This window comes from Varanus komodoensis, unplaced genomic scaffold (assembly GCF_004798865.1).
Source record: "Varanus komodoensis strain SLA01 unplaced genomic scaffold, ASM479886v1 scaffold132, whole genome shotgun sequence".
Classification (NCBI taxonomy): domain Eukaryota; kingdom Metazoa; phylum Chordata; class Lepidosauria; order Squamata; family Varanidae; genus Varanus; species Varanus komodoensis.
Genome location: NW_025335381.1, coordinates 506137 through 518258, shown reverse-complemented (window position 1 = coordinate 518258; position 12122 = coordinate 506137). Strand labels below are relative to the sequence as shown.

General features: G+C 61.8%; 1 protein-coding gene across 1 annotated transcript; it reads left to right on the top strand.

The window, feature by feature from the left end:
* Positions 1–97: 97 nt before the first annotated feature.
* NTRK1 (neurotrophic receptor tyrosine kinase 1) lies at positions 98–7138 on the top strand. Its single transcript, XM_044422635.1, has 7 exons — positions 98–185; positions 301–447; positions 1527–1657; positions 1816–1988; positions 3486–3726; positions 5039–5197; positions 5524–7138. The coding sequence occupies exons 1-7, from the start codon at positions 98–100 to the stop codon at positions 5707–5709; spliced, it is 1125 nt and encodes a 374-aa protein (XP_044278570.1). The 3' UTR covers positions 5710–7138.
* The last annotated feature ends 4984 nt before the right edge of the window (positions 7139–12122 follow it).

Sequence of the window (12122 nt, the reverse complement as noted above, 5' to 3'; positions counted from 1 at the left end):
GGGGGGGAGGCTTCCCGTGAACCACACACAGCGGCACCTGTGCGAGCCGGCCCTGCCCCACAGAGGGGCGTCGGCGGCCCTCCTCTCCCGGGTGCCCATGACCCACCCGGCGCGAGAAGAGCGGCCCCCCAAGCGAGGGCGCTTCATGGCCGTCTGGGCCGCTGTCCTCGAGCGGGCAGCTCCGGGTGGGAGCCCCACGTGCACCGGGGTGTCCGGATGGGAGATCTCAGGCCCCATCGCAGTGCCGGACGGGCCCCTTCCTCGGAGGCCCACCCGCGGCACCTCTGCCCCGCGCCACAGGGTCTGCCGTGCTGGCGCAGGAGGAGGACCTGGCCGTGTCCCTGCAGCTCATGAACGTGGGCGGCAGCCCCCTTTCCTCCGCGGAAAGCAAGCTGGAGGCCCTGAAGACCAGCTTCGTCGAGAATCCGCAGTACTTCTGCAACACATGTGAGTCTGGCTGGCTCCGGGGCCCTGGAAGCCGTGCTCAGAGCGCAGCGGGCCAGGCGGGCGCGGAGGGCTGCATGCAGCAGAGGCAGGAAGAGGACAGACAGCCGACACACCGGGTAGGGAGGCGCAGCACCGGAGCACCCCAGTCCGGGCGCTGCTCGCTGCCCAGCCAGGGGCCCGCTGGGGGCTCTGGGCCGGCCACAGCCTCGCAGCCCAGCCTCCCTCCCAGGGCTGTTGTGGGAGAAGTCGCGAGCAGGAGGAGGAGGAGGGTGTAGGATGCCTTGGGTGTGTTCTACGAAAAAAGCAGGCTATAAGTCTAATCAGTCGATAAGCAGGTGGCAAAGGCCACCCTGGCCGTGCAGTGGCGGACGGGACAGGGGGCTGCGGGGCAGCCCCACTGCTGGGCAGAGCCAGCACAGAGCAGGTGCTGGAGGAGGCGATGCCAGAGAAGGCTGCAGCGCTGCCGGGCGCATTGCCGGGTTCTTCGGAGGCTGGCTTGGACGCTTGCCCACGAAAGCCGTGGTGCTTCTGAGCGGGCCACGGCCTCCCTTGTCCTTGCTGGGAAGCCCTGAGATCTCCTCAGGAGCAGGACTTTATCCCCGTTTACATGTGGGCCCTGCCCCACGCTCAGGCACAATTAAAATTACAGCAGCTCACCTAAAACAAAAGCACAGAAAGAATAGATAAGAATCGCAGCGTCTGGGAGAAGGGAAAACAGGAGCCAAGCCGCGGGAAAGCAAAGGGGAGGGGATTCAAAAGTTGGGGAAGCACAGCAATGCTCCGGCTGTGGTGCCGGCCTGGCGCTGAGGCAGGGGCCCTCGGAGCATCGCTGGCAGCACAGATGTTGCCCTGCAGACCCTGCACAGGTGGGGCGCCCAGGGGACTCTGGTGAGCAGGCCTGGCCACACGGAGGCAAGCGGAGCACCCCCCGCAGCGAGGTCCCGGACTGCAGCCTGGCTCCTCCTGCCCCATCCCCCCACCTCCCTCCACGGCCTGCTGCGCCGGGGCCTCTGGGTCTGGGCGGCCTCCTCGCCTTGCCGGGCCCTGGGAGCAGCCTGGGAGCCTTTCCCCCCCTGCAGGCGTCCGCCACATCAAGCGCAGGGACATCGTCCTCAAGTGGGAGCTCGGGGAGGGCGCCTTCGGCAAAGTCTTCCTGGCCGAATGCTACAGCCTCAGCCCCACGCAGGAGAAGATGCTCGTGGCAGTCAAGGTAAGTGCAGCCCCAGGGGCGTGTGCCCCTTCCCTTCGCCCGCCCCCGCCCCCCAAGTGCGGACGGAGCTGTCCCTCCAGACGCCAGGGGCTCCAGGACGGTCCGGTTCTCCTGGATGGCCACTGCTCTGACTGCCCCGCCACGACCCGCCTCTGCAGACCCTGAAGGAAGTCACCGAGACGGCCCGGCTGGACTTCCAGCGCGAGGCGGAGCTGCTGACGGTGCTGCAGCACGAGCACATCGTCCGCTTCTACGGCGTCTGCGCCGACGGCGAGCCGCTGATCATGCTCTTCGAGTACATGAAGCACGGGGACCTCAACCGCTTCCTCCGGTGGGTGGCCGACCACGTGGCGGGCGGGCAGGGCAGGTGCCTGGGGACAAGCCTGGCTCGCACCCACAGCGTGCTCACGCGCTCCGGTATCACTGGGCCGGAGGCGCAAACCGATCCGCAGTGCCCCAGAGGAAGACGAGTTTGTGTGTGTGAACAGCTGCCTGGGCCTGGCTGTGTGGGGAGTGTAGGGTGTGGGGGAGGCCGCGAAGGCCGGGGAACCCCTGCCCGCGGCATGGCGAGGGTCGGGGTGCGGGCGGCCCACGCCGTCTCCCTGCTGCTGCTGTGGCTGCTGCGGGACAGACCGGTCCCCGTTTGATCCTCTGCTGGCCGCCCCGTGCCTCCTTCCCCCCCACTCCATTACTGCAGCCGCTGAGCCAGCCCTCCCCCTGCTAATGCAATCTTCCCTTGCAATATTGATTAGATTAGCTGTCTGAGAGGCTCAAATTGAGGGAGATGGGCCATCAACTGGAATAAGCAGAGTCTCTTTCGATTGCCCCCCCAGGTATTGCCAATAGACAGGAGCTGCCAACCGGCCTGCTTAGCATCCCTGGGACGAGCCGGGAGATGCTCAGCTCTGATGATTACGGTGATGAGAGCTGGCATTAATGGCGCTGCTTCACGGCGCCCCGGGCTCCTCACCTGGCCACCTCCTCCGCCCCGTCAGCTGCACTTTGTGTCAAGCAAGGCAGGGCGAGGCCACGCCAGTGGGGGGTGGCACTGTCCCCTGCAGGACTCGCCCCCCGCGGGGACCAGGCAGTGGCACGTGCCACGGATGAGGAAGAGGGCAGGGAGGGCACGGCTGCTAGTGACTTCCGTGGGGCCATGGGGCTCTTCGGCAGAAGCCAAGCGCCGGGCAAGATGGGCCTCCCCCAGTCTGATCTGCCTGGCGGGGCTCTTCCTGGGTTCAAGAGGACAGGGGAGGAAGGCCTGACTCCTCCCTGCCTGCCCACTGCTGGTCACACCTGGGTTGGGCAGGGCGTGACAGCCATTCTCACATGCTCGCTCGCTCGCTCGCTCGCTCACAGCCCGAGTCTTGGGAGAGGCTCCAGGACGCAGCCAGGCACAGGCATCCGCCGGTCCCACACGCCCTCAGAAAAAGCCCTTGTCACTCGGCTGCACTCTGGCGCGCCGCGGGCGATGTCCAGGGACGCTCGCCTGCTCATGCCTATATGTGTATCTTGGGAGCCAGACGAGGCGCAATTACCACACTGCCGGGAAGAGCGCTTCTGAGGAAGGCCCTCGCATCCCTCAGTCTCTTGGCCCCGGGGCCTTGAGCGCCTCCAGACGTGGGGCCACATGAGCGCTGTAGAAGCACAACAGACACCTGAGAAAGGCGGAAGGGACGCCACGCTCCCCCTGCGGGACAGAGCGATCGGAGAGCAACGGGGCTGCACAGCCCCAGCTCCGAACAGGGAGAGGATCTGGCGGGATGCTGAAAACAGCAGGCTCACCTCTGAGGGGCCTGAAAGCAGTGGAAGCGCCGTCTCTTCCCTGCAGGTCCCACGGACCGGATGCGAAGATCCTGGATAACGGGAACGGCCAGTCCTTCGGCCAGTTGACCCTCAGCCAGATGCTCCATGTGGCCACGCAGATTGCCTCCGGCATGGTCTACTTGGCGTCTCTGCACTTCGTCCACCGGGACCTGGCGACCCGGAACTGCCTGGTGGGACACAACCTGGTGGTGAAGATTGGAGACTTTGGCATGTCCCGGGACATCTACAGCACGGACTACTATCGGGTAAGCAGAGCTGGGCGTGTGACCGCAGCTCCGGGGCCCTGGCCGCCTGCCTGTCTCCTGAGCTGCAGCGGCCCCCGCCTCCACCCCAGTGCCAGGCTGCGCCTCCTCCGCCTTCACGCTCCCACGCCGTCCTGGGCGCCGCCCTCCTCCCCACTGCCTTGCAGCACAAGGCACCAGCACGGGGAGGGGGCTCATCTGCCCTCGGCCGAGCCCGGTCCCCGGTGCAGTCTCTTCCGAATCGAGTGTGGCCCACGCTGGCACACAGCGGGGGGGTTGGGCCAGCTTCGGGTGCCTGCCGGCCACCACGGAGGAGCCCAAATGGCCATTCCGGCTGGTGGGGGCAGTCTGCTCACCAGTGAGAGCCAGCCTGGGAGGCTCCCAGATGCCTCCAGCCACTCTTCCCATCGCTCCTTCACGCACTCTGAAGGAATCCATCGTCCTGACAACTGCGGGGCTCAAAGCCATCCCTCCTGCCTCTCTTTTTCCCTTTTAGCCTCCACCCAGGGCTCCCGATCATCTTTAATGGAGCCCATGGTGGAAAAACCTATAAGCACTTAGTCAGTGGAAAGACCGGGGGGGGGGGGGGCGTTGGCAGGGAAGGAGGATGGAACTTCTATTAAATGGTTAATTAAAACCTGGGGAGGGAGCAACAAGGAGGCAGCTGGTAGGGAAGGTCTGATGAGGAGGAGACTGCCAAGCGCCTGACTCTCAACAAGCAGCCGTCCGCCCGGCTCTCCAAACGGAGCGCTTCCCGTCTTGCCTTAAGTGGACTTGCAGTAACTCCGCCGAAGCCAGGACTGGCTGAGCTGCGGAAGTAGGTGGCATTTCCACACATGCCCGGCCCAGCCCCAGTCCCCTTCAGTCTGCAAGCCGCTGCTGCTCTGCTTAGAGGCCTCTTCCTCTTCTCTCCTCTTCCGTGGATCCCAAGGCAGCTCACGCAGCCCCGCTCCATCCGCACAGCACCAGCCCCGAGGCGGGTTGCGCTGAGCGCAAGGGGCTGGCCCCAAGGCCCTTGGTGAGACTCACGGCTGTGTTTCTGGCCCCCGGCCCAGCACCCCCATCCCCGCACGGCACCGGCTCTCGGTCTTCTCGAGGCAAAACTGCTCCATCCCGAAGGCTCTTGGCACCTTTTCTCCGTTCCGCAGCAGGGCCTTGGGCGAGGGGCGGTGACCGGTGCTGCCCGCACACCGCACCCTCCCGGGGCTGCTCTGGTCCTGCTCTGAGTGTCGGCAGAGCGGCGTTCCCTGCGTTTTGCGGCTGACGTCTCGTCTCCCATTTGCCTCCTCGTCCTCCCGCTTCCCCTCTCGTGCAGGTTGGGGGCCGGACCATGTTGCCCATCCGGTGGATGCCGCCAGAGAGCATCCTGTATCGGAAGTTTACCACAGAGAGCGACATCTGGAGTTTCGGGGTGGTCCTCTGGGAGATCTTCACCTACGGAAAGCAGCCGTGGTACCAGCTCTCCAACACGGAGGTAACGGGCAGCGTGGCGAGGCCAGGTCTGGGGTCAGAGAGCGTGCCCTGCTGGCTGGGCCCGGGGCAGGGAGCCCTTGATGTGCCCACACATGGTCTCCATGTGCAGACTGAGGCTCTCCTTTTCAAAACCCTGATCGCAAGAGAAACAGACCGTTCCCAGCCTATGTTCTTGCTACACCAGGCTGGATTTCCTTCTCGGGCCAAATCAAAATGTGGTTTCCTGAGTGACCATGCCCCCTGCCAGCCACGCTTCCATATTCTGCAGACGCCGTGGGTGGCTAAGCTAAACGTGAGCTCTCCCGCTCCTCCCGCCCCTCCCTGCAGGCGATCGAATGCATCACCCAGGGCCGTGAGCTGGAGAGGCCCCGGACCTGCCCCTCGGAGGTCTATGACATCATGCAGAGCTGCTGGCAGAGGGAGCCTCAGCAGCGGCAGGACATGAAGGAGATCCACAGCCGGCTGCAGACCCTGGTCAAGGCCCCTCCTGTCTACCTGGCTCTCCTCAGCTAAGACCCAGGAAGGAGGAGGCGACTTGGGCCGGCCTCTCCACCCAGCCAGGATCCGCCTCCAACCTCCAGCCAACTGCTCCACTCTGGGACGGCAGATATCCCACCCTGACAATGTCGCTGGCAAAACCAGGCATAATTTCCTCTTCATTTTTATCTGTGACCTGGGGAAGGAGAGGACAGGAGGATGAGATTCTCCATCAAGCATTTAAAAAAAGATCTGTTTGTCCGAGGAGAACAAAGACTCTAGCAAGAATTGACCTCCGGACGGCTGCCCCCCTTTGTCTTTTGGCCTAGGGGAGAGAAGGGTGGATACTGGTAACGGAAGGGACGTGCGGAGGGTGGCGTCCTTCCTTTTCACCATCTTTGCGGTGGAGAGGACTCTTGGAAAGATGTGGCAATAGGAGGCAATGCAGTTTTGCCGGTGGGGGAGGCAAATAGGGTCGCTGCTGGGAAACTTTAACTTACTGCTCTAAGCTTTAGATGTGTATTATTTATTGCAATAGGTAGCTTCTGCCAGGGTGGTGGGAGGGCACTGAGGTGAGCCTCCGGGATCGGGAAGGCTTCACGAATGAGATCTGTTTCCAGCCGAAGGTAGGTTCTGACAGTGAGGAGGGGCATCCAGCAAATGCCCCAGAGGAGAGGTGTGGCTTGTGGGGAACGGGATGAGCCAGCGAGCCTGAGGTGCCACGCGAGTGGACTCACAGCTCTACTTGCTGGTCATGGGATCCTCGAACGGGAGAGTTGGAAGGGGCCATGACGTCCCTCGGGTCCAACCTCCCGCTGTTGCAGGGCACCGTGGTCACTCTCTGGATACCGATTCTAACTTACCTAGCGATTGTTCCAGCGCAGGCTAAAGCCGCAAGAAGCACAAAACCCCAAGGGACCACCGTGCTTCACAAGAAGGGGCTCATGGTGGAGGCCCCCGCTCTCTGGGAAGAGGGCAGGGTGGGTGAGGTTGCGCAGACTGGGCAGCAGATGTGGCCTTGAGACTGCCGAACGGGGCCGGAGCCACGCACGGGGACATCTCGGCCGGCATGGAACGCAGGACCGTCCACCCTGGCCACAGTCTGGCTTGCCCTCACCATTCAGCTCTGGATGGGGGGGGGGGGTGAATGCAGACGGTCCCTCGCTTGCTCCAGAAATCCTGCCAAAGCCAAAAGTTGGATGAGGGGCTCATATGTATCTCTCACTCTGTATTTCTAAGCATTTACTGAGCGCACATCACGAGTGTCGGGAGCAGGAACAGGGGGACCTCCAGCATCCCTGATTTCTGCAAATTCATCGCAGGCTGGAGAAACCCGCTGTGAGCCACACAAGGACTGTCTCTCTGGCCTGACGCTCGCCGGGAGAGCTCTCCCCGCCCAAAGGCTGTCTGTCAGAACTGGAAGCAAATGGTGAAAAGAGACCCTGCTGAATGTGGAAATAAAATCTGTCTGATCCACTCAAGTTCCCCTCGACAGAGGTGTCTGCTGTTCTTATTTTTAAACGGATTGCCTTCTTCGTGGCCGCCAGCTGCCAGCCTAGCCCTGCCAGAGGTGCCGTGAACCACAAGGAGGCCAAGTGCCGCTCACGCGCGCTTGCCAGGCAGGGAAGCAGCCACAGACTCCGCTGCCGGCCTCTTCCCCGGCCACTGTGCGACCGCATCTTCCTGGGCAGCCCTGGAGACCAGCACGTTGCAAGGGGGTACAGGGCGGGCGGGCGAGGGCAGGGAGGCCGTCAAAAGCGGGCGGCCGCTGGGCCCGTCTCAGCACAACGGCTGGCCGTGCATCATTCCCAAGCGGGGACGGAGTGCTGCCTGATCAGCCATGCCCCACCGGGAAGACCTCATGGGCTCGGGATCCAGCGACGAGCTTTCCCTTTCCCTTTGTAACCAGGAGGGTGTCCTGGATCTTCCTCACCCTTCGTTTCAAAAGGACAGTTTAATCTTCCTGTAAAGAGTGGAGCAGAGGAAGGTCAGAGGGAGAGCAGGCCGCCTTTCAGAGAGCAGAGGAGGGGGCGCCACATCTGGGTGCATTTGCCGGCCTCCACGTGGCGAGCGGGCTGTGCAGAGGGGAAGGAGTTTGGTCCCCGCGGAGGCTCTTCCTGGGGTTGTCGTCATGGGGCAGGATAAACAACTCAATCAGTCCATCAGAACCGGGAGCGCCTCTCCGTGGGTCAGCTGGCCTGTACTCTGGCCACAGCTCAGGGGCAGCCCTACCGGCCCATTCCTAGTCTGCCTCTAGCCCTTTATGTGCACCAAAAAGTTAGGGTTCCGAAGTAGTTGGAATTTCTGAGGCCAGGCACTTGCGGCTCTGCCGCCCGCTCCACGCCCAGCCCAGTTTGGCTGAAAGCGCTTCGGGTGAAGCCTGGATTGCTGCAGGCTGAAAGCAGGAGCACCAGCTTAGCCTTTCCCATCTTCCTTCCCAAGATATATTCCAAGCAGATAATGGAGACGGGGAAGCAAAGCAAAGCAAGGGTGCACCGTCCCCTCGCTGGCTGAAAGGTGTTGCAAAAGCACTTTGGTGAAGTCGGGGCAGCCGCAGCCTCTTCAGCTTGTAAACCGTCCAGGACTCCCCCGCCCACCCCTGCCTTTCATCGCAAAAAGCCGATTAGGGAGAGACAGAGGAGCTGCGCTGTGCTGCCGGGCAGTGCCATGGGCCATCCGTCTGGAATCGCTCCTGCCCTCCCCAGGGCCTCATGGCAAGACCCAGGCGGGGGGAGCGGACTCACTGCCCCCCATCCTGCTCCCTTCCTTGACCCTTGAGTGGTCGCCTCCCACACCGCAGCCCTGTGAGCACTCCGGCAGGGGGGCAACCTGAGCGTGCCCATGCGTGCCCAGTGGCTAAACGGCCGTGCCCACTTTCGACGAACACAGAATCCCTTCGTCGGGTCCAGCCCAACGGTCACATGGGACGGAGCCCGCAGTGAGCTCCCCCGGGCTTTCCATCTGGCTGAACACAAGCTCAAGCCGGGAATGGGGTGGCTGCGGAAGCCGGAAAGCCAGGGCCACCTCGCCGTTGCCGGTTCTTCGGAGCTGCCGGCCGGGGGGGCCCTTTAGGATGGGCTCTACACTGAGGGGCACTGACTGCACCCCCGCTTTGGCTGGGGTGGCAGGCCTTGGCCCAGCCAGGCTCCCACGGCCACCGTACCCATGCTCCTGAGCAGAGAGTGCCAGTGGCCTGTGGCAAGGAGAGCAGGGGCAATGGCCGCTGTGCTGCAGGCCTCCCCCAGGAGGCATGGAAAGGAGACCAGCGGGAGGGCCTCTGAAATGGAAACAGAGCTCGCCCTCCCTCCGGGATGTTCGTCTGCTCTCGACATGGCAATCAATACGCATCCCCACCCCCACCCTATTGGAAGACATTAATAATTGCTTCCCTTGCCTCCACGCCGAGTCCATTAGTCCTCGTCCATGGGGCGCAGCCGAGGGGGACCACAGCCGCTCCGCACAGGATATCGGCAGGGTCCCTGAGGCGAGAGGGAGCAGCCCAGGCAGGGCGCCATGGGGGAGAGTGGCCCTGTCAACAGCCCTCCCGCAAAAGAGGCCGGGGGGCCACGAGGGGTGCAAGGAAAGGTCCAGATCTGCCCGACACACCACAGAAACGACCTCCAGAGCCAGCTTAGTGCCTGGCTGGGCAGCCACAAAAAACTGGGATGAACCGCACAGCCCCTTGGTGCAGGAACCGCCAGCGGCCTCTGAAATTCTCTCTGGGGCTGCAGGTGCTGGGGACAGCCCAGCGCCTGGCCAGCAACATGCCTTTCTGGCACCCCGTTGAAAAAAATGGAAGGCTTCTGAGGTGCCCTTCTAACAAGGACGACTCCTGCTGGGTGTCTCCACCTTGTGACCACCTAGGGGCCCGAGGGGAGGGGACAAATGCGCACTGCTCTTGGATTCACATCCTTCCCGGGAGGGGATCTAGGAGCAGTCTGGAAGCAGGCTGCCCAGGCCAACCTGGCCAGGCCTCTGCACGGCCACATCGAGCCACCTGCCAGCGGACCGGTCAGGCCTGCAGGCGCTGCTTGCGAATGGAGGGAGCACAGCACCCCATGGCCTGCAGGACCGGCTGCTGCTGTTAGCGCGAGCCCCTCCAAGGCCGACATCTCTTCCAAGTAAGCAAAGCTCGCCTGATAGGGATGGGGGCTCCTGCAGCCTATTAACGACACCTCTGGAGCAGGCATCTTTATGGCTACTATGAATATTACATGAATTGCAAGCAAGAGGCTGATTTATGCCTGGACAGCGGCAGGAGGGGCTCGGGGGACACCTGGGGCTGCTCCCAACTCCTGTCTCTGGCTCGCAGGGAGGACGCAGGCGCACCCGGCAGAGGCGAGGCCCAGGAGTGGTGCTGCGGTGTGCGCGGATGGCTCGGTGGCTGCGAAAGTGCGCCCCATCCGACAAGCCCGTCACTCGCTTCCGGCAAAGCATCCCTCAAGGCAAGGATGAGGAACGCAACAGCAGCCCTTTCAGCGGGAATCAAGCCAGGGTAATCTTCGAGCCGTCCATAAAGGCAGGTTACTCTGAGGACGGAGCGCTTTCATGCCGCTTGATGCTCTCGTCTTAAATATTTTACCAGGTTGGAGGCTCAGAGGCTTCTCTGCTCTGAACCACGGCTCAGTGCCCTCCGCCCCTTTCCCACCGTGTTCCTCTCACCAGGAGAACTCCAGGCATTTACACTGTTTGGTTCTGCCATCCACGGAGTGCTTTGGGATGATCCTTCCTCGGTGCCCTTCTACTTGCAAGAAAAGTGCACATCTCGGCCGGAGAGCCCCTGCTTCATGATTTATCCACAGGAATGCCAAGAACCTTTCGTTTTCCTGCCTTCACCATTCAGTCGCTCACTTCTAGGTTTTAAAATGACTGCAGACAGGGAAAAGCCTTCTTTTCTTTGCTGAACGTCTCCTCTGCATTCTCCTTCCCATGCATGCGAACACGCACAGACACTCTTCCCCTTTGGGCTGTTGTAGCTGTTGCAGCCTGTCCTTCCTATTAATATCCAGGAGTGGTGAGAGCCTCCCAATCAGTTCCCACGGCTCCAGGGAAGCGCCTTGATTTTACTTCCACTTGATCACATTTGACAGACTTTGCTGCCTCCTTTGCCTTGGAAGGTTAGTGTCATCTGTCGATATCACAAACACGAATCGAGGCGCTTTGAAACTCTGCTCCATCCCAGGCAGCATCCTGCCCAAATAAACCCCAAAGAAATGGGGATGGCAGAAGCAGGCACAACAGAGCAAAGATGCATTTCCCCCTGCCAGTGGGGGTGGCAGTGAAGGCTGATGTAGACGATGGTGGGCCATTCGCAGGGGCTGAGTCAAGCTGCATGGAGGCCTGCCGGCCCTGAAGTCAGGCTCCAGTTGGAAACGCTCCAGCTGGAACAGGCGGGATCCATTTTGATTTAAAGAATTTGCATCCTGGCCTCCCAATGGCAAACTGGACCTCGAACAGCTCACAAGAGTAACAGTAGGAGCTCAAAAGGAGCCTTAGTACAAAGGAGGACTGTCCGTGGACAAGCAGAGTGCCTGCAGAGCTGTTGTCCATCACAGCTGTACAGCTCTCCTCTGGTGGCTGCGGTCCAGAGGTGCGGCCTCGAGTCCACTGGCGCTCAGATGGCCCCATTCAACTGCTCGCCTGGGGCTTCTGCGCCTGCTCCCCCATCCCTGAGGCTTCCACAGGGAGAACTCAGCCTCTGTGGGCAGCACCAGGCCACCTCCATGGGGTGCCCCTTCCTGTTCCATGCCAGGCACTCCGGCCTGCGGCCCCTTCATCTTTGGCCACGGGCAGCAACGTAGCGACTCACTCATTAGCTGGATAAAGTAGTCCAGCCCGAGCCTAACATTAGCCAAGCCTGGCAATTCCGTCCCCCATCATCCTGCAGATGTGATTAGGGGAGATCCGATAAGCGCTTTGATTCGATGAAGGTGTGTGCCTGCGTGGCTTTCCTGCACTCTCCGTGCCTCTCGGGAAGGACCTCGGATAACTCGCCTTGTCACCCAGATCAGCCAGAAGGAGGGCCTGTTTCTGAGGGGGCTCTGAAATGTGATCGAAGTACTTGGAGAAAGCGGCAAACTCAAAGACATATTCGACCAGGAGTGTGGCCATAATGACATTACGCCTGCATGAGGCACGAGAGCTCTTATTGCAAGCGACTGGACACCACCCAGCCAGAAGCACCCAGTGGAGACTCCATGAGGAGCGGGCGCGGGGCATGCCCAGCGAAGCCCCGGAAGCCGATGGCAACCGCTCGAGTTGAGGAGGTCTTGGTTTTGGTCTTCAATTTATTTATTTATTATTTTTCGATTTATATCCTGCCTTTTTCCTACAAAGGGCTCAAGGCAGCTTACATCTCCTCCTCCATCTTATCCCCACAACAACAACCCTGTGAGGTAGGTTGGGCTGAGAGTCTGTGACTGGCCCAAAGTCACCCAGTTGGCTCCATG

Bases quoted from the DNA above. Each gene is read 5' to 3' on its own strand.
- NTRK1 (XM_044422635.1), top strand. From the start codon at position 98: ATGACCCACCCGGCGCGAGAAGAGCGGCCCCCCAAGCGAGGGCGCTTC. The intron at 1,658-1,815 runs GTAAGTGCAGCC...CCGCCTCTGCAG, and splicing joins AGATGCTCGTGGCAGTCAAG to ACCCTGAAGGAAGTCACCGA. The intron at 1,989-3,485 runs GTGGGTGGCCGA...TCTTCCCTGCAG, and splicing joins GACCTCAACCGCTTCCTCCG to GTCCCACGGACCGGATGCGA.